Source organism: Tachysurus vachellii, chromosome 6, assembly GCF_030014155.1.
Source record: "Tachysurus vachellii isolate PV-2020 chromosome 6, HZAU_Pvac_v1, whole genome shotgun sequence".
In the NCBI taxonomy this organism is placed as follows: domain Eukaryota; kingdom Metazoa; phylum Chordata; class Actinopteri; order Siluriformes; family Bagridae; genus Tachysurus; species Tachysurus vachellii.
In genome coordinates this window covers 4,839,035-4,866,451 of record NC_083465.1, presented here as the reverse complement: position 1 = coordinate 4,866,451, position 27,417 = coordinate 4,839,035, and the positions used below count along the sequence as shown (strand labels likewise).

The following is a 27,417-nucleotide window of genomic DNA, read 5'->3' as shown; positions in this document are numbered from 1 at the left end:
AGTTTCTAGAACCATTCATGATTTTTGAGCCTCGTCTTCTACTTTGTAGAAAGTGTTTACAGACTCGACCCGAAAATCATTAATTCCCTCCAACCATCTTGTGTATATTTGTCCACAGTGCAGGCAGTACGTCAGCCAGTACGCACCTCTTATCACCTCTTTTTTATCCCCCCAAATACTACCAAAAAAAAAATCTATTTCACATAATCTATTATAAATATCCCACATATATTGCATGTCTGTCTAGTTACCCTGGAGGCTGTAAACAGTGCTGCATGATCTAACTGAAGAACCTGTACGATTGCTTTCAATAACTTGGCTGTATTTTGGTTTGGATGCAACTTGAAATGGGTCTTAATATAGTTCTGATGGTTGAGGTGTTGTATGTACAAGGCATTTGAGTAGAAAATGAGTTTATGACTGGCTATTTTTAGTGTGCAGGTTAGTGATCTGGCTTGGGAATACAGATTCGACAGGAAGCAGTTCAGATTCATTTGTGTTCACTGTTACAGTAGGACTACAGGCTGAAATACTGAGCTGACAAACAGCAAAGTTTTTCCTGCATGTTTTAATCTTCTGTTTATCTGTGTTGGATCTGACAAACACACAAACAGGAGGTTTTGCTTGAGGTTCTTGGTGTTTGATGGTGTTTGGTGTTTGATTCCACCACATTAATATGAATATTCAGTATAATATCGGTATTATGTGATGAAGAAAGGTTGAAAGCTTAATCCAGGACCAGACCACTGAGGTATGAACTTCTGCTCAGTAATGAAAGGCTGTCAGGCCTCTTCACATGAGTTAAACAGCGTACGATGAAGTAGAAATTGTCATATTTGGCTTAATGTTGCTTTTTAATGCTTTTCAGGATTAATTTGCTATCCTTCCACTATAAGTTAATTTGATTCTAGTTCAATTCCAGGATGAAGTGGTGCAAGCTATGGAGAAAGTGTGCAGCATCCTGCCCTCTACCCTTTCTGCTCAGTGTAAGCACCTGATTGATACTTATGGCCAGGTGATCATTGAGCTACTGATCCAGGAAGCTGATCCCAAGACTGTCTACAGCCTTCTGGGCCTGTGCAGGGATACAAGTCGCACCTTCGTCCGTGAGTTTCTATCTAAATGTGCAAAAAGCTTCTTTTCCCTCCTGCCTTTTACAATACAAAACAGTTTCCTTTTTGGCTTGTTCTGTATGTGTTCTCTTTTAGCAGTGATGGTAAAGGCTGAGAACGAGCGTGCTGGATTGTGTGGAATATGCAAGGTATTCATACAATATGCAGGTGGCAAGCTAGAGCAGAATTTGAGGATCATCTGCAGCATCATGCCTGTTGTATATAGAGCTTAGGTGTGTTATGCGTCTGTGGCACATGACCTGTCACCAGGACAAAAATAGACGTTTCTTGTATTGGACAAATAACAATGTTTTTGGTAGAATTCTCAAAGATGAGTATAGAGAGATGATCACGAGTATAATCACACACACAAACACACGCACACACACATATGTTGCACAAGCACTAAAAGTCCTAGGATGAGAGCATTGTTAAGGCTAATCTTGGGTAGTTTTAAACAACTTTCTGTTTAATCTTTATTATGTAGTCTGAGGTTCAATGGTGTACAATATGATAACTTTAACAAGTACTATCTTGAAGCTCTGAGTTGCATTAAATGACTGAGCGTCTCTTCATGTGTGTAGTGTGAACAATTCACTGAGCAGCATGAGGCTCTCCTCATCCACCTACTGCAGCAGGCCCTTGACCCTGAATTTGTCTGCATGGTAAGGTTCCCTGTCGCTCATGCATTCTGTACAGGTTTGCAGAGTTTTAGTTTTAAAGGTTTTATCTTAAAGGACTCTTGTTAGTTTCATTACTTCATGGCAGCAGAACGGTTTTGTTTCTCTTGTTCTGAGTGTGTTTTGTGTGTTGTAACGATGTAGAAGCTGGGTGCATGTCCTGGGGTGCTACGGATGCTGTTGGGTGTTGAGCAGTGCAGCTGGGGCCCAGCCTACTGGTGCAAGAACATGTATACTGCCACCCGCTGTAATGTGAGTATACAAGTAAACTTGTATAAAGTATACATTTAGATGTAAAATGTACAATGGCTATTAACTTCAATAGGAACACCTGTACACCTTCTCATGTATGCTGTTGGCCAGAAAAGGATATACTCACTAATCATACTCTAGTCCACTTTCTTTACAACCATAATGAGCAGAAAAGCATCTCACTGTGAGCATTAACTGAAGCTCTTGACCTGAATATATTCATGCCTTAAATGAATATTTTATAAGCATTGTGCTACTGCTAAATGATTGGCTGTTTGGGTAGTTGCATAAATGTGCAGGTGTACTGGTGTTACTGTTAAAGTGAATAGTGAGTGTAAACAAACGCATATCAGAAAATTAAACTGGTTCTCACTGTGTTTTAGGCGGTGAATCACTGCAGACGCCTTGTTTGGAGTTAAAGACGAGTGGAGTGCACAGACTGACTCGAGGAGCTAAAGGAGAATTTCTGTAGCGCTGTGTCTCTGTTTTACAAAAATCAACCCTTCCTCTTTTATTTTAGAAATTTAAAACAGTGCTTTCAAAACTAATTAAGCAATTTAGCCATCTGTGGCTTAGTGGTTAGCATGTTCGCCTCACACCTCCAGGGTTGGGGGTCCGATTCCCGCCTCCGCCTTGTGTGTGTGGAGTTTGCATGTTCTCCCCGTGCCTCGGGGGTTTCCTCCGGGTACTCCGGTTTCCTCCCCCGGTCCAAAGACATGCATGGTAGGTTGATTGGCATCTCTGTAAAATTGTCCGTAGTGTGTGATTGCGTGAGTGAATGAGAGTGTGTGTGTGTGCCCTGCGATGGGTTGGCATTCCGTCCAGGGTGTATCCTGCCTTGATGCCCGATGACGCCTGAGATAGGCACAGGCTCCCCGTGACCCGAGGTAGTTTGGATAAGCGGTAGAAGATGAGTGAGAGTGAGCTATCTGGGGAAGATTGAAGTCTCCATTTGAGAGTGAGTTAAAGAACGATGCAGGAGGTGGACAGAACCTGTGGGAGAGACAGAGACTGAATGGGATGTTTTTATATTTAAACTGAACTTTATGTTGACCAATTGATAATGTGGGGGTGTTTTCTTTGTTTTTTTTTTTTGTTTGTTTTTCTTCTTCCTGATTTAATTGTGTAATTGCAGGTGGCCTTGAAATACAAGGTTATCCTTTGAGCAAAGAGGATGTCTGGGACCTCTGAATGTACAGTTTTAATTCTCTTAAAGGAAAACCTGCTCCTGAAACTGCTATAGCCACTTATAAAGCCAGTGAGATGATTTTAGGAGTTTTTGTTTTTACTGATTAAAATGTTTGATCCTAATGGAAGTTTGTGATTTGCAGCATGTTACAATGGCATACATGTTCATATCAGTCTGAAGATCCTGAATTTCATGTGACATTACATTCAGTTTGTGTCTATTGCTCCCTCCACTGTTTTAGATGTCTTCTTCAAGCTTGATTAAGCTTCATTGTGGTTCAAAATTAACACTGAACTATTTGTTGGAATCTGTACAAATCTTTTGTGGAAAATAAACAAACATTTTTTTATTTGCTTGCTTCAAATGTTGCTTGACACCAATGCAACAATTAATCAGTCCTGCCATTTGGGTGGTGGGATATTGAAGATATCTATCAAAGAGGACTGATTACAATTCAATTCAATTCAATTCAAGTTTATTTGTATAGCGCTTTTTACAATTGACATTGTCTCAAAGCAGCTTTACAGAACATAAACATAGAACAAAGGTTAATATAAAGAATAATATAAAGGTTAATATAATACTGTAAGGAATTATTTCCCTCTCATCTGCCGCCTGGACAGGATTCCTGAAGTTAGCCACTCTCCTTCTGCTCGGTTTCTGGTTCCATGGCGAGTACCCGGGGAAGTCTCAATGAAACACGCCAGTCAGTCTTTCAAAGAGAAGTCCAAACTTTATTATGTCAAACATGAATATATAGTAGTACACAAAAGAGAAAGGACGTAATGTGTGTGTGCGGAGCTTAATGTTAGTATCTGCAAAAGCAGGCTTGACCCAAATGCAGTATCATTTTTTTCATAACTTCTTTCATACAAGGCGTAGCAGATGTGCCAGGGAGAGGAGGTTATGCTAAGGTCAAGGTATCTGGGTGTGTGTGTGTGTGAGAAAAGAACATTGTGCTCTGTACAGAAAGTCTGCAACATTCTCAGAAAAGATGGTCCCTCCAGTGTGATTAGAAATATACAGTCTAATAATTATGTTTAACTTAATCAGTAATAGATACAAAAGATCACATGGAGTTCACATATTCTGGGAACTACCAGAAGTCCTGAGTTTTGTGAAGGATTTTAACGTGTTAGAAGACTAGTTGGATACATGGGAGCTAAACCATTAAGAGCCTTGTACGTAAGTAGCAGCAGTTTGTAATCAATTCTAAACTTAACAGGTAGCCAGTGTAGAGATGATAAAATTGTGGTTATATAGTGATATTTTCTTGTCATGGTGAGAACTCTGGCAGCTGCATTTTGGACTAACTGTAGACTATTTATTAAAGATGCAGGACAACCACCTAGTAATGCATTGCAATAGTCCAGTCTAGAGGTCATGAATGCATAAACTAGCTTCTCAGCATCAGATACAGATAGGATGTTTCTTAGCTTGGCAATATTTCTAAGGTGGAAGAAGGCTGTTTTGTAGTATGGGTGAAATATTAGACAGCAACTTGTCTTTTGAAAATCATAACACCCAGGTCTTTCACTGTCGAGCTACTAGTAACAGTACATCCCTCTAAATGGAAGTTGAATTGTAAGAGCTTCTGTGTACTGGTTTTTGGACCGATAAGTAGTATTTCTGTCTTATCGGAGTTTAATAATAGAAAATTACAGGTCATCCAATCTTTTATCTCTCTAAGGCACTGAGTTAATTTGGACAATTTAGCTATTTCATCTGGTTTTGATGAGATGTATAACTGTGTATCGTCAGCATAACAGTGGAAATTAATCCCATATATTCTAATAATGTTCCCTAATGGAAGCATGTATATTGAGAAAAGCAGGGGTCCAAGGACTGATCCTTGAGGAACCCCATAATTAACTGGCAATAAACTGGAGGATTCACCATATAATTCTACAAAATGGTATCGATCAGACAGGTAGGATTTAAACAAACTTAAAGCCTGTCCATGAATACCTGTGTAATTTTGTAAGCGATCTAGAAGAATGTTGCGATCTATAGTGTCAAATGCAGCACTAAGTTCAAGTAGAAAAAATAGGGACATACAGTCTTCGTAAAAAGCTAGGAACAAGTCATTTGTAACTTTAACAAGCACAGTTTCTGTGCTATGATGGGGCCTGAAACCTGACTGAAACTCTTCAAAGATATTGTTCTCCTGTAAGAAGGAGCTCAGTTAAACAGACACAACCTTTTCTAGTAATTACAAATACAAATACTTACAAATACTTCGTTACCTTACTTAAGTAGAAATTTTGAGTATCTATACTTTAATGGAGTAATTATTTTTAGCAGACTTTTTACTTTTACTCCTTACATTTTCACGCAATTATCTGTACTTTCTACTCCTTATATTTTAAAAATAGCCTCGTTACTCCTATTTCATTTCGGCTTGTCATCATTCAAAAAAAAAAAACTATCAAGATAAATCGCGCCATCCGGACGGAGTGAATTTGATTGTGGTTGGATGAAAAGTATAAACATATACCATTCCGACACCCTATTGGTTTGTACGTGACCCATCGCACCTGCACATGACACAAATCACGTCACACTTCAGTTACCAAACGCTGGACATAACAGGCGGCGCCAAGTACGAAGGTGTCCGTGGAGGAGGCTCAAAACTCAACGTCTCAACAACCAAGCACCAGCACCAGTGAGGTTGGTAGCCAGGAAGACCAACCAACCCCAACACTTATACATCCCTGGCCGGACCTGGAAGAATTGTTTGAAATGGTTGGATGGAAAAATGTCATTGCGCATGCACTGTAAGCTACGCGCACCCAAATACCATGAGCTAATGGCTTTCAAAAACTCGCCATCTAATTTAAAAAAGCATATTGAGGTGAGCTGAAATTTTGTTATTATCAGTCAATTATTCGACTTTAGCCAAATGTTATCTGAGCTTAAATTATTGCTATATTTGTAAGTTAATTGTGCAAAGCTATAGCTTTTGTTATTATCAGTCGATTATTGACAGCATTGTAGTGACTTAGTAACGTACTTCAGTCAGGACCACTTGAGTCAAAATAAAGACAAGACTTTGACATATATTTAGATTTTTATTTGCAAGCTTGTCAAATTTACATTTGGTGGTATGGCTCTGTTCTGAATTCCCCATCCTTTTCATGAGCTCCATGAATGCTAGTCATGGAACAGCAGCAGCATCTGGGGACCCCATTTGGATCTCCCATTTAAACTGGGAAAGCAGCAAGACAAAATCCGCCCATTTAGAACAGAGCCTGCGTCAGTGACAACAGAATGACACTGATTAAGTTAAACACAAAGTTTCAAGGAGGAGCTAGGGTAGGAGGTGGGTTGCAGCAATGCAGAGGAAACAGCCAAGCAGACAGACTGAAAATGCATTTAAATAGGGTGCCCTGTTGAAAGGGACCAATTGCGCTCTTAGGAATCAGATCAGCTGATGGGCGGGGTTAGAAATTTTTGACAATCAGCTGATCGCCGAGCTTGACTATGTGGCCTGCCGGAACTGACGCTGAACACTATATTAATAATGATAAATTTGCAATGTTTGCTATGGAAAATCTGGGCACATGCCAATGGTTTGCTTGCTACCAGTAGGTTATGATTCAACATTACAAACTAGTTTAGTGAGATTTGAAATTCAACTTTAACCAAATGTTATCTGAGCTTATATTGTTACTATACGCAATATTTGTAAGTTAATTGTGCAAAGCTATAATCCACAGCTGGTTGATAAGGTATGTACTAAGGATAGTCATGATCCTGTCTGTGTATGAGAGTGCCCTATGGGTCCTTGTAAAGAGGTAATAGGTAATATAACTATTAGCCAAATGCTGTTTAAAATGATTTTACTGGTAATTTTCAGTCATGCCAGCAGCTACTTGTGGTCCTAAAACAGTTTAAAAGGGATAGTTCACCCAAAAAGAAAAATCCTGTCATCATTTTCTCATCCTCATGTTGTTTTAAATTTGCATGAATTTTTTTTTCTGATGAACACAAAAGAAGATATTTTGATAAATGATGGTAAGCACACAGCTGATTGTAACCATTGACTTCCTTAGTAGGAAAACAAATAATTAGGAAGTATTGTGATAAATGATGAAGAAGATATTTTGATAAATGATGGTAAGCACAAAGTTGACAGTACCATTGAATTCCATAATTTGTTTTCCTACTAAAGGTTATTGATGACATGCCTCTGAAGTTTGAATTTTTGCACTATTACAATATGTATAGCCAACTAGTCATACTGTATCTTCCGCTCCATGAAACACAGCTCAGTAGTACACATATATGGTTCTTTAATATATTTGCATTGTACTAAAATGCGTTCTTTTTCAATGGGCATATACAGTAATAATAGTAGAAATATGCTCTTTGAGGAGGAGGAGTAGTGCACAATAGGCCCCTGTGGCACAGCCTAAGCTTTTGTCCATAATGGCATTTTTTCCTTGTATTACTTTTATACTTTTAAGTAGTTTTGAAACCGGTACTTTTACACTTTTACTTGAGTAAAATGCTTGAGTTGATAGTTCAACTTCTACAGAAGTTTTTTTAAACCCTAGCATCTATAACACAGACAACAGTGTTTGGTTAATATTTGTATCAGTGAGCATTTTTTTTATTTATTAGATTTTTATTTAATCATTAATGTTATCACAGCCTTTAGTTGGTTAAATCAGGCTGAATATACAGAATAAAACATACTAAGACAAGGAAGATAGGAAACTACCAGATGGCACCATTAGTTTTTAGAAGTGACTTCAAAGGCGGGGTCTCCAATTTTTGAGAAATGCTTCAGAAAACTGAGTCGGGCCGAAAAATAAACAAAAAACAAAACAAACGTGTAGCCAATGAGCAGAAAGGGGCGTGTCTTGTCAATATGCGGTGGAGAGAGTGTTCAGTGCGCATGTGTGACATTAGCAGAAAGCGGTTTTAACATTGACATGGAGGATAAAACAAAGAAAGAAAGCGAAGAAAGGCTTACGATAAGGCAAGAAGTAGGACGTGTTAATATAGGATCAGCTTTCCAGCGCTGGAGAGAACTGAAGGAGCAGGAAGTTGGCCCCATATTCACAGATTGGAGTTTCCCGAGTCAATAACTCCTGAGCTAAATGGTCAAAGCTAGGGTCAAATAAATATTTAGCAACTTGTTTTGGAGTGGTGTGTGCCTCTTTTCAAAAGTTATTGAACTGGATGCTCTGCCAATGGAGAACCCCATAGAATAGAGTGATGATGGAAATTGAACATCTAGAGTAAATAATAGCACATTAAAGACTTGTAGTATGTTCTTTAGGGTCAAATAAATATTTAGCAACTTGTTTTGGAGTGGTGTGTGCCTCTTTTCAAAAGTTATTGAACTGGATGCTCTGCCAATGGAGAACCCCATAGAATAGAGTGATGATGGAAATTGAACATCTAGAGTAAATAATAGCACATTAAAGACTTGTAGTATGTTCTTTAGGGACAAATAAACATTTTTCACCATGTTCTAGAATAGTCATCGAGCTTTTTAAAATCTATTGAACTAAATTTTGTGTCATAGAAGGAACCGACACAACACATTATGAAGTAATGACCATAGACCATATAAGGAAAATTGCTGCACAATAAAGAGCTGTAGTATGTTTATTAGGGTGAAGTTAAAATTCTCCAATGTGTCCAGGACCAGTCCATCAAGGCTTTTAAAAGCTATTGAACTTAATAATGTGTCATTAAAGAAACCACAGTAATTAACACAGTAATAGCAAAAAATAAAAAATACACTTGAGGCACAAACTGTTTATTAAATATATAAATAATAAACGTTTCATATATCAACATGCTCTGGAACTTCTTCTTCTTCTTTCGGCTTTTCCCTTCAGGGGTCGCCACAGCGAATCATCTCTCTCCACCTAACCCTATCTTCTGCATCCTCAACACTTGCACCCACTAGCTTCAAATCCTCATTAATTACATCCATATACCTCCTCTTTGGCCTTCCTCTTTGCCTCCTGCCTGGCAGCTCCATGTCCAACATTCTCCTACCAATATACTCACTCTCCCTCCTCTGAACATGTCCAAACCATCTTAATCTCGCCTCCCTAACTTTGTCCCCCAAACGTCCAACATGGGCTGTCCCTCTGATGTACTCGTTCCTAATCCTGTCCAATCTTGTCACACCCAAAGAGAACCTCAACATCTTCAGTTCGGCTACCTCAAGCTCTGACTCCTGTCTCTTCTTCAGTGTCACTGTCTCTAAACCATACAGCACGGCCGGTCTCACCACTGTCCTGTACACCTTCCCCTTGATTCTTGCTGATATTTTCCTATCACACAGAACTCCTGACACCTTTCTCCACCCACTCCAACCTGCCTGCACTCGCTTCTTTACTTCTTTCCCACTCTCTCCATTACTCTGGACTGTTGACCCCAAGTACTTAAACTCCTGTACCTTCTTCACCTCTTCACCCTGTAACCTTACTATTCCACTTCCCTCCCTTTCATTCACACACATGTACTCAGTCTTACTACGACTGACTTTCATTCCTCTTCTCTCCAGCGCAAACCTCCACCTCTCCAGGTTTTCCTCCACCTGCTCCCTGCTCTCACTACAGATCACAATGTCATCTGCAAACATCATCGTCCAAGGAGACTCCTGTCTGACCTCCTCTGACAACTGGTCCATCACTATAGCAAACAGGAAGGGGCTCAGAGCCGATCCCTGATGCAGTCCCACCTCCACTGTAAACTCCTCTGTCTGACCTACAGCACACCTCACCACTGTCCTGCTCCTCTCATACATGTCCTGCACCACTCTGACATACTTCTCTGCTACTCCTGACTTCCTCATACAGTACCACAGCTCTTCTCTTGGCACCCTGTCATACGCTTTCTCTAAGTCTACAAACACACAGTGCAACTCCCTCTGACCATCCCTATACTTCTCCATCAACATTCTCAGAGCAAAAATTGCATCTGTTGTGCTCTTTCTCGGCATGAAGCCATACTGCTGCTCACAAATTTCCACCACCTTCCTTAACCTAGCTTCCACTACTCTTTCCCACAACTTCATTGTATGGCTCATCAACTTTATCCCCCTATAGTTGCTGCAACTCTGCACGTCACCCTTATTCTTAAAGATCGGCACTAACACACTCCTTCTCCATTCCTCAGGCATCCTCTCACTTTCTAATACCCTGTTGAACAAACTAGTTAAAAATTCCACTGCTGCCTCTCCTAGACACTTCCAGACCTCTACCGGGATGTCGTCAGGACCAACTGCCTTTCCACTTTTCATCCTCTTCAAGGCCTTCCTGACTTCATCCTTTCTAATCTTATCTACTTCCTGTTCCACAGAGTTCACCCCTTCTACTCTTTTTTCCCTCTGATTTTCCTCATTCATCAGCTCCTCAAAGTATTCCTTCCATCTCCTCTGTACACTCTCCTCACTTGTGAGCACCCTTCCATCTCTATCCTTAATAATTCTAACTTGCTGCACATCCTTCCCATCTCGATCCCTCTGTCTAGCTAACCTGTACAAGTCCTTCTCTCCTTCTCTAGTGTCTAACCTAGTGTACAGCTCAACATATGCCTTCTGCTTGGCCTTAGACACCTCCCTCTTCACTCTGCGCTGTAACTCCTTGTATTCCTGTCTATCCTCTTCAGTCCTGTCCATATCCCACTTCTTCTTGGCTAATTTCTTCCTCTGGATACTATCCTGAACTTCCTCATTCCACCACCAAGTCTCCTTATCTTCTTTCCTCCTTCCAGATGACACACCCAGCACCTTTCTCCCTGTCTCCCTGATCACTTCTGCTGTAGTTTCCCAGTCATCCGGCAGCACTACCTGACCACCCAGAGCCTGCCTCAACTTCTGTCTAAATTCCTCACAACATTCCTCCTTTTTCAGCTTCCACCACTTAGTTTTCTTCTCTATCTTTGACCTCTTCCTCTTACAGACCATCAGAGTCATCCTACACACCACCATCCTATGCTGTCTGGCTACACTCTCTCCCACTACCACTTTACAGTCACTAATCTCTTTCAGATTGCCTCTTCTACAAAGGATGTAGTCTACCTGTGTTGTCCTACCTCCACTCTTGTAAGTCACTCTATGTTCCTCCCTCTTCTGAAAATACGTGTTAACCACAGCCATGTCCATCCTCTTAGCAAAGTCTACTACCATCTGTCCTTCAAGGTTCCTTTCCTTAACTCCAAACTTGCCCATCACCACCTCATCACCTGTGTTCCCCTCACCAACATGTCCATTAAAATCCGCTCCTATCACCACTCTCTCACCCGTGGGAATACTCTCAATCACCTCATCGAATTCACACCAGAATCTCTCTTTCTACTCACAACCTACCTGTGGGGCATAACCACTAACAACATTCAACATCACCCCTTCAATCTCTAACTTCAGACTCATCACCCTGTCTGACACTCTCTTCACCTCCAGAACATTCCTCACAAACTCCTCCTTCAGGACCACACCTACCCCATTTCTCTTACTATCCACACCATAATAAAACAGCTTGAATCCTGCTCCTATACTACGAGCCTTGCTACCCTTCCACTTGGTCTCCTGTACACACAGTATATCCACCTTCCTTCTCTCCATCATATCAGCCAGCTCTCTACCTTTCCCTGTCATAGTACCAACATTCAGAGTCCCTATTCTCAGTCCTACACTCTTACCTTTCCTCTTCTCTCTCTGTCTGTGCACTCTCCTCCCTCCTCTACTCCTTCGACCAACAGTAGCCCAATTTCCACCGGCGCCCTGTAGGTCAACGGCGCCGATGGCGGTCGTTGTTAACCCGGGCCTCGACCGATCCGGTATGAAATTCTTACTGACAACTCGCATGGTTAGATTTGGCAATGTTTTATGCCGGATGCCCTTCCTGACGCAACCCTCTCTATTTATCCGGGCTTGGGACCGGCACAGAAGTCACTGGACTGTGACCCCCATGGCTAGGTTAACATGCTCTGGAACATTTTCAATAAAAGCAAGCAGCGCTTTTCAGTTCAAATGAGTCATAGCACCTTGCCAGAATAGTATCATGTAATTTGTAGATGGTCCCTAAGGTGGTGATGACGTCACATCATTCCATACTTAGAAACGTGTTTTTAAGCCTTATAAAAACATTGACTTCTGCAGAAAAATGAATTGTAGGTACTGCTTATTATAGTCAGTAAATGTAAATTAATTGTAAGTATCCTTTTTAAATGCACATTAACAAAGCTATTGAACTCGGAAGTCCGAATGTCTGAATACAAAACCAACTTTACCGCAGTCTTTTTTCAGTCTTTTTTCCTTCTCGATAGTAACGTTGGTTTTGCTTTGTTTCACAGAACTAATATACGGCGTCCTTTGCATGATTATGCTTGTGTGTCATTTTTTGCTTGTTTGTTTATCTGCAATCGTATTGTTCTTCCCTTCAGCTATGATAAAGACACATTTCTTTCCATTAGTTGCCTGGGTTGCGTTTTTATATGTTCAGACTGATTGTTGGCTCTTCAACTGATAGTCGTTTCACTTTCTCTCTGAATGCTGAGGTGACCTAAGATAAGCCTTTTGAGGAACTTTGTCGGTTGTGATGCCAATGCTACAGGTCTTTAGTTATTATTCTCTCTTGGATTTGTCTTCTCTGGGAAAATGCAACTAAGCAGGATGTCAAAGTGATGGCATGTTTTCCAGGTTTTGGGCTCAAATTGTAGATGTACTGTAGGTACTGAGTGAGTTGATGGCCCAGTTTCAATGTCTAAAGAATACTTATGCATGCTTATGATTTTTTTTTATTGATGTATTAATTTATTGGTTTTCCCTGTAATAAAATTTGATTTGATTTGAAAATAGTTAACAGAAGCCTGCCAGGTGTTTAAATATATAATAACTAAAGCCAGATATTAAAATTCTAAATATTTAAATGTCTAAATCCAGATATTTATCATAACTGCACTTTTTTTTCATAATTGAGTGACTGAACACCGAGAACAGAATCATGAAGGTGTTGAACAAGCAGGAGCTGCAAAAAGCTGAGGAAGCACTCAGACTCTACTTTCCTGAGTCACAAGAGGTTTGTAAACCACACTACAGTATATAATTCACTTTCTGTGGAAGAGGATTTTATTGGTATCGACAAGTTTTTCAGGCATTCGTTATGGTGCAAAATGTGTTTTATCATTAGACTGTAGAGACTATCAATGAAGTGACAGAGAAAGGTCTGTTTGGGGAAAAGGGTTGCAGCTGAAAATGAAGGAAAATATAGAAAACATGCTTATTTACATCATATGATTTATGAAGTGTTTTACATCATTTTTTCATAGAAATAAACTTTAAGCACTTACAATTTTGTACTTTTTTGTCTTCAGGTGTATGGATATGTTTGTCGTATTAATCGAGTAGACGTTGATCCCACAGATGTGCTGGTGGACCAGTGGCCAGATTTCCGTGTGCTGCTTGTTAAACCGGGACAGCAGCAGGTATTACGCAAGATGACTCCAGTGTGAAAATAATTAGAGCTTAAATATAATAATCTTTGTTGCAACGGATAAAAGACACAATTTAACAACACACTATATCTCAATTTTTATAGTTGTCCTGTTCCTTTTATATACAGGATCCAGACTTGATAAAAGATGTGTGCATTTTTACCAAGGACAAATCATGTCTCATGAACGTACTAACCAGGACAGACGTTCTTGACTGGAAGCAGGACATGATTTTAAGTATTAATTTTTGATTTCTTATTACAACACGTACAGAGATCCCCAACCTAGGAAGCATTGTTTAACCGTGCAACCTGTAACATATCTGTTTAGGTGTTGACCTGCAGCATGAGGCAATGATAAAGGCTGTAGCAGCGAACAAAAGTGTACCAATTAATAAAACAGATGTCGGACACTTGATGAGATTGCAGGATCATTCTAAGCTTAAAGCGGAGAGGTACTGTCACTGTAACTGGAATTAAAAAAAATCTGGAATTATTCTGACTTCCTTGTTCTCCCAAAGTGTTCTCAGTTTTATCTCTTATGTGTAGATTATTTAATTTCGGCCACATGTTTATGGGAAAAGAAAGTGATGGCCTTATAACTTAAGGCAGGTTGATGAAATCATTTAGGTTATTTTGTTGTTGTCACTTCAGTATATGTGTTTGAAATGAAGTAGGGTGTACTTTCTTTGTCATATTATGCCATTATTGTATAGTCAGAATATTTTGATTCTGAGTCTTAGATCAAGTGGAACATCCACCATGAAATCCCCTTGGAATTTGCTTGCTCTGTAAAAAGTTACCTCTTTGAACCAGCATCTTGAGATACTTCCAGCCAGTATTATTATCTGAGCCAGTTGTTATATCAAATTAATCACCATTTTCTGACCAAGTGGAGAAGTTGTGAGAAGAATCAAACTCTCCTTCATCCACTATAGGTTATCCTTTCAAGTGTCATCAGTTAAGGAGTCTCACGCTGCCTTGATCAACAGCAAATGGGAGGTGGGCATGGGTGAACGCACTGAGCCCCTGATCAGGAACATGATCAGGAACTTCCCTTCGTGTTGTGTGCTGGATTCAGAGGGTTGGCCGGTGTCGTGGCTCTTGAGTTACCCTTCCTGTGCGATGGGACCAATTTACACTCTGCCGGAGCACAGACAGAAAGGCTACGCCAAAGCCCTGGTCACCATATTGGCAAAGAAACTACATTCAGATGGCTACCCGGTCTACTGCTTCATTAAGTTGGAGAACCAACCATCGTACAGGCTCTTTACCAGTTTAGGCTTCACCAGGGAATGCTTGCAGGGAATGCCTTATAGGAATGCTTGGCTTTATTTTAATCAGGTATCTATGACTCCATAATTACTTTTAAAATAAGGTACATTCCTGTCATGATTGTACAATTGAAGGTGGCGTTCAGCACACATTCATCCAATATCTTATCCATTTGTAACCCTGTGACTGGTTGGCTCTCCAGTTCCCCTTTTTCGTTTTAATATCTATCTCCATGTAGTTTTGATGGTGGTGTTTTTCTTTTTTGTTTGTTTACATGTTTTTTAAAAAAAAAACATGTAAAACTTTTTGTTGTTCTTGCATTACAACAATAAAACCATGAGAAATCTATATTGTTACAAATGTGTGATCTGTAAGACACAAAGGCAAATTAAATGATCCCCCTGCAGCTCATCTTTTTCAAAAATTAAATTGCCTTCAATCATTTAAACAAATTTAACACCAAACACAGACAGCCTGGTAAATGATCTGTTTTTTTTTATACGAGCAAATAAAATTGATTCAAAACATACTCGATATCTCCAGGGCTGTCACGCATTTCAGTCTTTTGTCACGTTCTCCCGAAACACATCGTATTTCTCACGCAGAAAAACTTTTTGACTATTTATCAATAGTCTCAATAGTCAAAATGTCTCTGTCCACACCGCTGTCTCTATGGAACCGGGCACGAATCAAGCGCGTCTCCCCTGTAGTTCTTAATCAAGCCTGACACTTAACAGCTAATCAAAAATAGAGGCTACACAATAGCCAATCAGAAAATAGCACTATCTGGGAAAGATTTAACACAACAACCAATGAAAAAAAACATATTCATTAGAGAGGGTATTTTCGATGGTCGGCTTGAAAAACACCTCAACACGAAACAGCTTGTCTCTGGACGGGACATTGTCCTCAATCATGACCCTAAAAATGTCTGGGCTTGAGCCGAACTGTTTTAAATGGGAGCAACATTACAAATGATAAAGGAGTCCAAAAAGGCAACAAACACTTACAATAAACAACACCACACACACACACACACACACAAATTATTAAATGGAAATTAAACAAATACTTTGTAATTGGTTAAATTGCCGGTCAGTGATCCTTTCCAAACAAAACAACTCCCCCATTATTGTTTTTTGTTGTTGTGTTTTTATGGGGGGTTGGAGATGTCACGCTTGCCTGTCTTTAAAACTTGAGAGCCCTGTATCTCTAACAAAGTTAGACATTTCCCTCTTTCTTATGGCAGTGAAGCTTGGAATTATATAATTATTTGGATTATTTTCACCACACTTTTCACACCAATGAAATCGATGATGCTATCGATGTAGGATCTGCCTCATTCAGTTCCTGTGGCCTATGATTACACTTGACAAACTAAGAGTAATTCTAAAAACTTGAGGCCTGCCATTCGTCTAATGTCGTAGGTGTCATAAAGTCATGTAATGCTGCTGATCAGCTTTTAACTTATTTTCTGGAGGAAGTAATTAACCATCTCTTAACCCGTCCTCAGTAAAGTCTGAAACGCCAACTCAATAACTAAGTAAATCGACATGAAGTTAAAGGTCAAAGATAACCATCAGCTGATTAGTTTTAGTTGGTAAAAGTTGTCAAATGACTTTGTCAAAAGATGTGATCTTTACAGTCTCACACAGTGCCTTCCAGATGTTAGACCATATTACACCCATTATTCATGGAGCTTTTTTCTTTCACACCACAACACCATGTGTTTGTTCCCCCCACCTTATCTACACACAAAATCTACTTAATCCATTATCTGATCAAACCTATTTTCTTAACCTATTTGTAGATTTTTTTGTACACACTGTTAATCCTACAAACATTCTACAAACTACTCGAGCTTGAGATGAACAGATTACATAAAACGTGGGCAGGAATTAGACCCAAAGTAAAATAACGAATGTGTAGATATGAAACTGCAGATAAAATAACAGAATGTTGAACACGTTTTCATAGGGCGAGTCACATTTTTAAACTAGATTGTAACCTCATTTTTTTAATGTTTGTGACTGAGTTTCTTCATCAGGAGCTTTGTATAGCCATTAAGTTGTTGAACAAGGAGGAGCTGAAGAAAGCAGAGGAAGCGCTCAGATATTATTGTCCCCAGGCGCAGCAGGTCTGTAAACAACATTTATTTCTCTAACACTTATTTGTTGTTCCCTGGTGTAAATAAACGGTTTAATTCCTTCCTTCATTCCTTCATTTATTCATTATTAGACTGCCACAGATACATGAGATGTAACGAAACAGTGAAGCAAAAACACTGCTGATTTTATGGAAATTTTGATTCTTTCAAAAGATTCGTTCATCAAAATGATTCGTTGACCAAAACGATTCGTTCATCAAAACGATTCGTTCATCAAAATGATTCGTACACCAAAATGATTCGTTCAATGAATCGTTCAGTGACCATTTCTTCATATTACATGAATACACCAGCAGGTGGCGAAAAAGAGCCAACTAAGTCTAACTAAGTGGTTCATGTGACCAAAGCACAACGTTTTCTTACATAATTAACATTTTAATATTTAATAGTTAACATTTAATATATATGATTTGTCAGACATTTACACATTTATAAATTTACGTTATGTTAAACGTTATGTTCTGTAGGTTAAATATGAATATATAAAAAACGTATGTACACAGTACCTATAACTGTATTTTGCATCTGCTGCCATTTCTTGCTGGTACCATGATGCATCACTGTGTCAACAAACTGTAAAAGATTTATGGAACAGTTTGTGTTCCAGAGTACCAGCTATGCAAACTTTGCTTTTATTAGTCTTTGGAAATGTCTGTCTCATATCCTGAGACTGTTGTTGAGAAGCTACATGAGAGAACTGGAAGGGCAAGAACATTTAAATAGTACACTAATAGTGCTCTGGCACAAATAACCTAGATCTTCTGCTTTGCCAGAGGCCCTGATCACATCAATCAGAGTAGTGTTAATTTGGTCACCTATTTTTAATTTAGTCTTAGTCTTAGTCTTGTGCCAAATGTCCTTGTTAGTTTTAGTCATATTTAGTCATTCACATATCTTTTTTTGTTAGTCAAGTTTTAGTCGACTACAAGTCTCGTCATTTTAGTCTAGTTTTATTCAAAAGAAAACTCAAGGTATCTTAGTCAAGTTTTAGTCGACTAAAAGTCTTTTAATTTTAGTCTAGTTTTAGTCAAAAAATTGTAGTCTTTTTTAAAATAACACATTATTACTGAGATTATTACTGATAAACATTTCAGTAAAAAAGTGTTTCACATCTCAAACATTTGTTAAATGTCATAATTACCTGATAAAATACACTTGTTGAACGATTTTTGTTGAATGCAAATATTAAACGTGTCTGGTTTTCAATTTCTGATTTAGGAGACACATTCACAAGTGTTTAACCTGTTCTGAAGAGTATTTTATTTTAACCAACACAGTACAAAAGCTGGGGCCCAACAGACTCCGACTGACAACTTAACTTAGAAAGGTTTTTAAAACTGTTTTGGTCGCCTTGTGTCTCATGTTTCTGTTCAAATCAGAAATAAAATAAATATACTCCGAAAAACTGAAAAGAATAGGCCTACTTTACTGTGGGCCTAAAATACAATCTATTTACAGTCCGCGAATCACAAAAGTATCAGTGAGAGGTTGAGAACACTCGTTTAAACAGTGCATACACTCAAACTTGACTGCACATCACATTTTTACTTTATTCATACTGCTTTTAATCGTAGACCGGTCATCGGGACATAAGTACGGTGGCCGAGAAGTGCAAAACACATTAACAAATCTGAAAACAAATTAACAAATCCGAAAACACATTAACAAATCCCAAAACAAATGAACAAATCCCAAAACAAATTAACAAATCCCAAAACACATTAACAAAAAAACAAAAAATGCCAGATTTCAGTGTGTTCCTCATCAGAGCAAAACGGCAAGTGGATTTATACAAGACGACTTCAATATGTAACCGGTTTAATACATAATATGATCTGCTGAATTAACAGACAAAGTCTAACCAAAAGTAGATAATCTTTAGTTTGTTTGTTGACCTGTTTGTCACGTATACAGAAACCAGAAATCCTTTTTAAAGTCACAGGCTTTTTCACCAAGAATGAAACGACTCTCAGGAACATACTGATCGACTCAGTGTTCTCAGACTTATCATGGCATAAGCCTCCTTACAGTCATCTACCTTTACTGGTTTAGAAATGTAGACTCTCTCCTCCATGTAGAGAAGTTTGTAGAAGTGAGCAGACAAGGAGCCAGTGATCAAAAATCACTTACAACAGAAAGGTGATGATTTACCATTAGGGTGCTTAGTTAACAGATAATAATCACACCATAGTTTAACCTGCCTACTCTTTAACCAATTAGATGAGCTGTTGAGTTGTTTAAAGAGAACATTGGTTGCTTTTTATCAGTAAATGACTTTTTGTTAAAAATCTTTTTGTGTTTGGTGAAAATGACCTAAAATAATTGATTTTCTACTTTTTATTTTAATTTATACTCTTTATATTGCCAGTAAGAGAGATAATGGTTAACATACTGAATAAATTTCAATTAATATCTTTTTCTATTTCAATACAAATTAAATCTAGTACAAATCTTAGCAAATATCGGGCTAAACAAATCTCCGGATACACTACGGGTTACTTGTACGTGTGTTTTCACTTAAAGAGTCGCAAATTGCTATGGTCAGTAGCACATGGGAGTTTAACAGTGGTGAATTTAGTGAACGGTTAATCAGAAACGTCCTGTATCATGAATTTCCCTTCCCTTCCCAAATGTGTTGTGTGTTGGGACTTATGCACAGACACAAAGGCTACGCCAAAGTCCAGGTCACCGTACTGGCAAAAAACTGCAATCACAGCTACTGCTATATTAAGGAGGGGATCCACCATCCTACAGGCTCTTTAACCAGTATAGGATCCGTCCTACAGCTATTTGGATGAACTTTAATCAAGCGTGTTGATGTCATGAAACCTAGAGCTTGAACCCTAATTACTGTGGAAAGTCCAGGAATAAAAAGCTCTATAGCTCCAGCAGGCTACATAATCACTCGCATTGCTCTAGTAAGCTCTCTTTGGTATGTAATATTCCTGTATATCTTCTACAAAATATGCTGAGTAAGTGTAAAAAAAGTGGGCTGGACTTGGGAAATGCAGAATGACCTCAGCTAAGCTGCACTAAAAGTAGCCTGGAAATTCCAACAGCTTAGAAGCGTTGATTCAGTGGAGTGAGTGAATCTTTACCTGAATTAGGTTTTGTTTGTTGACTGGATTTTGTTGCAGCACTTTTTAAAAAAAAAAAAGCTATGAAGGTGCTGAGCAAGGAGGAGCTGAAGAAAGCTGAGGAAGCTCTCAGAGATTACTTTCCCCAGTCACAGCAGGTCTGTAAACAGCAACGTTAACACGCTATAAATGTCTCTAATTAGTGGTTGGTGAAAATAAGTGTTTTTGGAATTCATTAAGGAGTGGATTTATTTTATTTATTTATTTATTTTTGGGGACGACGGCAGCAGATAAAGTGGAAAGAGAAAGAGGTGAAATATTGAATGATTAAATAAATTCTCAGTCATTTATATTTATAACACATATTTTATTGGCTTTTGTGACACATTAACTAGAGCTGTATGATATAAATGTAAAATAGATAGCATGAGAATCAGTGCCTGGACATTTTTAAACCTTGTAAAAGATTCTAAAACATGATTATGTTCTGACTCGGTCATATTACACTTGGAGTTTGAACCTAAAGTCTAGAAATGAATAAATGCTTTAAGACAAAGAGATAGTGAATTCTTTGCTCCTCCAAATTCACAGTGACACTAATCCCAGTATGATACTATGTCTGTAGGCATACGGTTTTGTTTTTATGATGAATCGAGTTGAAGCCAGTCACACAGATGTGCTGGTGGACCGCTGGCCTGATTTTAACGTCCTATTCATCAGACCACAAAGGCAGGAGGTATTTCACGACGTGACTTAACTATAAAGTATCGACAACGTAGCTACTGTTAAGTTTTTTATATTGATCTGTTTCTCTCACATGCAGAAAGCAGACTTTTTCAAAGACATGTCCGTTTTTTCCAAGGATGACAGATCCCTCAGGAGCGTACTGATCAGGACGGAGATTTTTGACTGGAAGCAGTACTTCTGTCTAAGTATTCATTTGACTCCTTTTTGTTTGTTATAAAGGTTTCCTAACATATTGGGCCACTAAAATTGTAGTTATGTTCAGTATGCAGCTGCTGTTGTAGCACATGAGTATTGTCTTAAAATCTTTATCATCATCAACATGTTGTATCCACTCACAGAACTGTAACTCGCTTATGTTTCTTGCACCACTCTGGACACACTTAAGACATTTTAGACACTGTAGTGAGCACTGTAGGTACCCTGCTATCTGCAGGCTTCCTGTTGGCATGCCTAAAGGATGACCACAGCATGCATCAGTTAGAGATGATCAAAAGCATATCAAGCTATTCCATATCCTGGCCAAGTTGTACCATCACCTGGAGTGAGCTTTCAATCAACTGCTTCACCGTTTGCCTAACATCAGGGCGCAGTGACACAACACTACACATGAAGTACTAATGGAAGCATATCACAGCAGCAGGAAAGAGTGAGAAAGGAACGAGAGGTAGTTTTGTTTAGCCGCAATGTGTTAACCAATATACACAGAAATGATGGTAGGATTTCTCTGCATCATGCTAGAAGACCTCAGAATATGGCTTACACAGCTCGTGGTAATCAGGAACAGTGGATTAAAACAAGCTAATAATGTTCTCCTTCTAAAAATACATCCTTGTAAGATTTTAGTCTGTGCTCTTCTGGTCAATCTAATAAACCCTGCAATGTAAAAAATCTGTTTAGGTGTCGACATGTGCCACATGGACCTGATAAGAAGTATAGTTGTGAACAAAGGGGTGCCGAATATTAACAACCACATGTGCCACATGATGAAGCTCAAAGATCCTTCTAAACTTACCACGGAAAGGTGAGAGATCTGCCTTTAGGTGTCTCGGTTTATAGTTAACTCTAAAACTAGTCAGCATTTTAACCCGCAAGTCATTTTTCACTAGAATGAAATGAATGAAAAATAAAGTAGTTTTGGTCAAAATGACATGTTTTAAATTGTATTCATCTCTTCACATACATAGTATTTATAATGCAACAGCTGAACAACAAATTAAATGAAATGATACACCGGGTATTAAATTAAACTTACACAAAAACGCTCCGCAGGTTCTCCTTAACAGTGTCTTCGCTGGACGAGTCACACGTTGCTCTGGTCAATAGCACCTGGAAATTTGGCTGCGGTGAATTAAGTGAGCGGTTCATCAGGGAAATGATCGTGTACTTCCCTTCGTGTTGCCTGCTGGATTCAGAGGGGCGACCGGTGTCCTGGATCTTGACTTACGCTTCCTGTGCGATGGGAATGCTGTACACACTGCCTGAGCACAGACAGAAAGGCTACGCCAAAGCCCTGGTCACCATATTGGCAAAGAAACTACATTCAGACGGCTACCCGGTCTACTGCTTCATTGAGTTGGAGAACCAACCATCGTACAGGCTTTTTTCCAATTTAGGTTTCACCTCAGATCCATCTTACAGGGCTACTTGGTTTACATGTGATCAGTAAAAACAAGCTCATTTATGGAGATATTTGTTGGATGAGATTTTGGTGATATCACATTATTGTTTTAATCATTGAGACATATCATTTTAGAAAAGCTGCTGTTGAGCTCTCACACGAACTAACCACAGATAAAGTCACAGACTTCACACCTTTTCTTTATTCTGATGTTTGATTTGAACATTACCTGAAGCTCTTGATATGGACCTGCATTATTTGGCTGATTAGATAACAGTAGAATTGGTGGGCAGCGAATGTATTTATCATTTACACACAAAAGTAATATTTTTTTTAATCAGCCAACTTAAATATCCTGTGTGATTCCTGTGTATGTCCAAATTTTTTTCCATTCTTAGATTTGTTCTACCGGTACATTTTAAAGAGAGACATATGACTGATCTGGTAAGTCTTATTGCAATGTGTCTTATACTCCCTAGTGTGCTGTGGACCATTCACTTTAAGTAGGCACATGTCCTTCTAAATGTTATGTCATGGCCCTAGTCACCAAACACTCTTTATTTTAATTCTTTTTTGATTATTTTCAAAGCATCTTTGCTTTACAACATTTACAAGACAAAGTACTGTATTTTTGTTCTCTGTTTCATATCAAACCATTAGCTATTCACATTTTTTACAGTGGGGTAAATAAATATTCACAGTTCCAGTGCAGCAATTCATATGAAATATTTCATACCAAAAAGCTCCATTATGGAAGAAAAGGCATGTTGAAGCTCGTTTGAACATTTGGGAAAGTCTGTGAGTTATTGGGAGAATGGAGGCTGTAGTGGTGGACTGCATCTCCTGTTGGTTTCTTGGTGACAACTTCAGCTGTCCGGAGCTCTTTTAGCTCTATTTAGATTATTCATTCATTCATTCATCTTCTAACGCTTATCCGAACTACCTCGGGTCACGGGGAGCCTGTGCCTATCTCAAGCGACATCGGGCATCAAGGCAGGATACACCCTGGACGGAGTGCCAACCCATCGCAGGGCACACACACACACACACTCTCATTCACTCACACACACACACACACACACTAAGGACAATTTTCCAGAGATATCAACCTACCATGCATGTCTTTGGACCGGGGGAGGAAACCGGAGTACCCGGAGGAAACCCCCGAGGCACAGGGAGAACATGCAAACTCCACACACACAAGGCGGAGGCGGGAATCGAACCCCCAACCCTGGAGGTGTGAGGCAAACGTGCTAACCACTAAGCCACCGTGCCCCCTGTCTATTTAGATTACTCTTAAATAAATTTATTTTAATTCAGTTTTGAAAAGTATACAAAAAAGTGTATAGGTTTGAATGTTAATGCTAAAGCCTGTGACAAAGCTGATACTAATATGCTGACAAGAAGACAGTCCATGCAAACTAATAACTTGCTAGATTAAACATGTTAAATAGTTCAAATATTTCTAGAGGGAAAAAACAGTTATTGCAGTTGCTGAGAAGGCTGGGAAGTCGTGGCCTAATGGTTAGAGAGTTTGACTCCTATCCCTAAGGTTGTGGGTTCGAGTCTCAGGCCGGCAATACCACGACTGAGGTGCCCTTGAGTAAGGCACCGAACCCCCCCAACTGCTCCCCGGGCGTCGCAGCATAAATGGCTGCCCACTGCTCCGGGTGTGTTCACGGTGTGTGTTCACGGTGTGAGTGTTCACTGCTGTGTGTTTGCACTTTGGATGGGTTAAATGCAGAGAACGAATTCTGAGTATGGGTCACCATACCTAGTTGTATGTCACGTCACCAAATCCGTGCTGAGTGATCGGATTTCTACAGGCAGGTATTCTCTAAAACTCGGATGTCGTTTAACCAGACCTGTTCCCACACCTTCAGTTGGCACACATGATGCTTTAGGGAAAACGTAAAAGTATAAAAGTTAGCTTGCATTAACGTCAGCATTATAAACAGTGATCAACAAGAAGAAAAGATGGTGTTTGAGCTTTATTTGCAGGTAAATTACAACAAACTAACAAAACTAACCAATGCAACACGTGGGTCTGGATGGATGTAACACACATTCGCAACAAAACCTTTTCTGCAGGATGTCCTTGCCATCTCAACAGTGAAAATATAATTCACACCACCAACAACCTATATCGTGTGAGAAGATAAAGTATAATTATTCATTTTATACCATGTCATGACTATTACTCATGCAGGATAAGCCATGTGGTGTGTTGAAGTTTTTTTGTGGCACGTTTAATTTTAGACTAAATTAAAATATATATCATGTGAGGCTGTTATTCATTATATCCTGGGTTTGTTGTAAAGGCTAAAGGACACTTATGCACTAGGGGTAGGGACACAAGTGGATTATTATTTCATAAGGCAGCATTACAGAGACTAAGAGGCACTCTTTTAATCCCCCCCATCTCTCTCTTTTCTTCATTTAATGGTGTATGGAATTTAATATGGAATTTTCTTCTGATAGCTAGTATTGTGGACACTTGATACACTATATCAGAGGTATTCAACTAAAATTTAAAGAGGTCCAGTAAGAGAACATTTCTTGAAGCAAAGGTCCGGAAGATCATAATGTCTAACTAGTTAGTTTGATATATATTTAAGTAGCCTAGTAGTTGTATCAACATCTGCAAGCAATCAATACCTGACTCAAATCAAATAAATTCAGTACAATTTAAATACTTTTTGTATTTAATACAATATTTATTGTCACGTAACATAGAACTGAGCATATATATGATTGTAGATATGTTCTCTCATTAAATAAATAAAAGTAGGGCTACATTTCAATACAAGAGAAAATAAATAAAATGTGAAAATTGTGCATGTTTAAATCAAGTGCTTAACTTTCCCTTTTATATCTCAGTGAGAGAACTGAGCTCTAGTTTGGCAGGATGTTAAACCTGGGCTTGAATGTAGTCAGGGCCGCTCTCATACACATGTGGAGGTGCTCATTAGTGACCCTGGAACAGTATTTAGATTTGATTATGTTCATTGTAGAGAAAGCTGCCTCGCAGTTGTATGTAGAGCCAAACATGGTCAGGATGTACAGGGCTACTTTCCTCAGACCTGGGAAAGCTGTCTCAGGGACGCTGTCTTCAGATTTGAGTGGATATGTTTGTTTAAAACCTTTATGTTTTGTCTCATAATGGTGTTTCACATTGTCACTTTTAATAAGTGCCACAGTTTCTGAACATATGAGACACACAGGTTTAGTGTGAAGTGGGAAGTGTGAACAGAGTTCAGTCTCCGTCTCACTCGTCTGTTTCTCTCCCTTTCTCCGTCTCACTCGTCTGTTTCTCTCCCTTTCTCCGTCTCACTCGTCTGTTTCTCTCCCTTTCTCCGTCTCACTCGTCTGTTTCTCTCCCTTTCTCCGTCTCACTCGTCTGTTTCTCTCCCTTTCTCCGTCCCACTCGTCTGTTTCTCTCCCTTTCTCCGTCTCACTCGTCTGTTTCTCTCCCTTTCTCCGTCTCACTCGTCTGTTTCTCTCCCTTTCTCCGTATCACTCGTCTGTTTCTCTCCCTTTCTACGTCTCACTCGTCTGTTTCTCTCCCTTTCTCCGTCTCACTCGTCTGTTTCTCTCCCTTTCTCCGTCTCACTCGTCTGTTTCTCTCCCTTTCTCCGTCTCACTCGTCTGTTTCTCTCCCTTTCTCCGTCTCACTCGTCTGTTTCTCTCCCTTTCTCCGTCTCACTCGTCTGTTTCTCTCCCTTTCTCCGTCTCACTCGTCTTTTTCTCTCCCTTTCTCCGTCTCACTCGTCTGTTTCTCTCCCTTTGTTTTCTACATGTATCGCTATCTTTCTTTCATGTGTAACTTTACTTCTCTCTCCTCCATCTTGCACTGTTGAGTCGCAGTGTTTACTTCAGGAATGCACAGACTTGATTGGCTGAGTGGTGTCACGTGGGATGACTTAACTCGCATGCAATTGGTCTGTGCGTTTCCACTACCACTACCGTAAATATTGCAAAAGCTTGCGCCCGAGAAAATAGAAGCGCCCCGTCAAGTTTTAAATCATAACCTTTTGTTTTGGCCGTAGGTCCGGGTCCGTATTGGGCAGCTTCTGGGTCCGGACCCGGACCGCGGTCCGCCTGTTAGTGACCTATGCACTATATGATGCGGATGAAGTTTCCTACCTAATTAGGTTTCCTACCTGCGCCTGTGCCTTGATCAGTCTTGAAACCTGACTGATGTAGATGTTGTTGCTTGCTTTGTTGTGTTGACTCACAGCAAACTTTAGGGCATTCTGGACTTCATCTATGTTTACGTTTACATCCATCACACCTCCTGGCATGCCGGCACAGTTTACATTCATGATGACCACCAAAAGTAGAGATACAACTTTCAGAAACATGACTTCCTTTTAGAGCCAAAACAGAGCAAAACAGCCGCAGCCCTGAACAGTACAGGAAATACTGTTATATAAACAGAGCTGATCTGGTGGGAGAGGCCTGTGCAATATTTCACTATTCCAATAGATCACTTGCGATATTTATTACTCTTGTAACTGATGTGGGCCAGAAGCAAGGCACGTGTGAGCAGGTTAAGCTGAGATGGTTAAGCAGGTTAAGCTGGAATAGTTTAACTTGCTGATAAGTCATCGACTAACCTCAATTCACAGATGAAACATTATATATCTGAATTAAGCCAACTATGTATTAAATTATTTATTGAACTGTATTGATAAGCAACAATGAGCTTTGTGTGATACATTATATGATGTGGAAGACAATTTTCATTGTACTGATGACTGCTTAAACAGATTGGTATGTATGACACGCAACAAGTTGAATTTAAACAGAAATGCAGCCAGGTGTAGCGTGT

General features: G+C 39.4%; 4 protein-coding genes across 6 annotated transcripts; 3 read left to right on the top strand and 1 right to left on the bottom strand.

The window, feature by feature from the left end:
• The first annotated feature begins 892 nt into the window (after positions 1-892).
• LOC132846985 (prosaposin-like) lies at positions 893-3,355 on the top strand. 2 transcript variants are annotated; one of them, XM_060871832.1, is made up of 5 exons: positions 893-1,106; positions 1,212-1,261; positions 1,697-1,777; positions 1,937-2,044; positions 2,428-3,355. In XM_060871832.1, exons 1-5 carry the CDS (start codon positions 941-943, stop codon positions 2,461-2,463), a joined length of 441 nt encoding a protein of 146 aa, XP_060727815.1. In that variant the 5' UTR covers positions 893-940; the 3' UTR covers positions 2,464-3,355. The 2 variants fall into 2 exon arrangements, with proteins under 2 accessions (XP_060727815.1, XP_060727814.1); XM_060871831.1 differs by having other exon boundaries at positions 1,209-1,261.
• Positions 3,356-4,216: 861 nt separating this feature from the next.
• Positions 4,217-15,194, top strand: LOC132846629 (glycine N-acyltransferase-like protein 3). Of its 2 annotated transcripts, XM_060871322.1 has the most exons (6): positions 4,217-4,418; positions 13,187-13,285; positions 13,581-13,691; positions 13,829-13,937; positions 14,031-14,154; positions 14,638-15,194. In XM_060871322.1, the coding sequence occupies exons 2-6, from the start codon at positions 13,211-13,213 to the stop codon at positions 15,059-15,061; spliced, it is 843 nt and encodes a 280-aa protein (XP_060727305.1). In that variant the 5' UTR covers positions 4,217-4,418; positions 13,187-13,210; the 3' UTR covers positions 15,062-15,194. The 2 variants fall into 2 exon arrangements, with proteins under 2 accessions (XP_060727305.1, XP_060727304.1); XM_060871321.1 differs by lacking the exon at positions 4,217-4,418 and having other exon boundaries at positions 12,526-13,285; positions 14,638-15,193.
• Positions 15,195-20,097: 4,903 nt separating this feature from the next.
• On the top strand, positions 20,098-23,294 carry LOC132846977 (glycine N-acyltransferase-like). The gene is given in 6 exon segments (XM_060871816.1): positions 20,098-20,376; positions 20,844-20,954; positions 21,042-21,150; positions 21,863-21,986; positions 22,235-22,566; positions 22,569-23,294. Coding segments are annotated over 6 exon segments (807 nt in total). The 5' UTR covers positions 20,098-20,301; the 3' UTR covers positions 22,625-23,294.
• Positions 23,295-24,403: 1,109 nt separating this feature from the next.
• LOC132846767 (cystatin-like) lies at positions 24,404-26,908 on the bottom strand. The gene is made up of 3 exons (XM_060871485.1): positions 26,747-26,908; positions 24,614-24,724; positions 24,404-24,481 (listed from the first exon to the last, which is right to left on the bottom strand). Exons 1-3 carry the CDS (start codon positions 26,906-26,908, stop codon positions 24,404-24,406), a joined length of 351 nt encoding a protein of 116 aa, XP_060727468.1.
• Between the last annotated feature and the right edge of the window lie 509 nt (positions 26,909-27,417).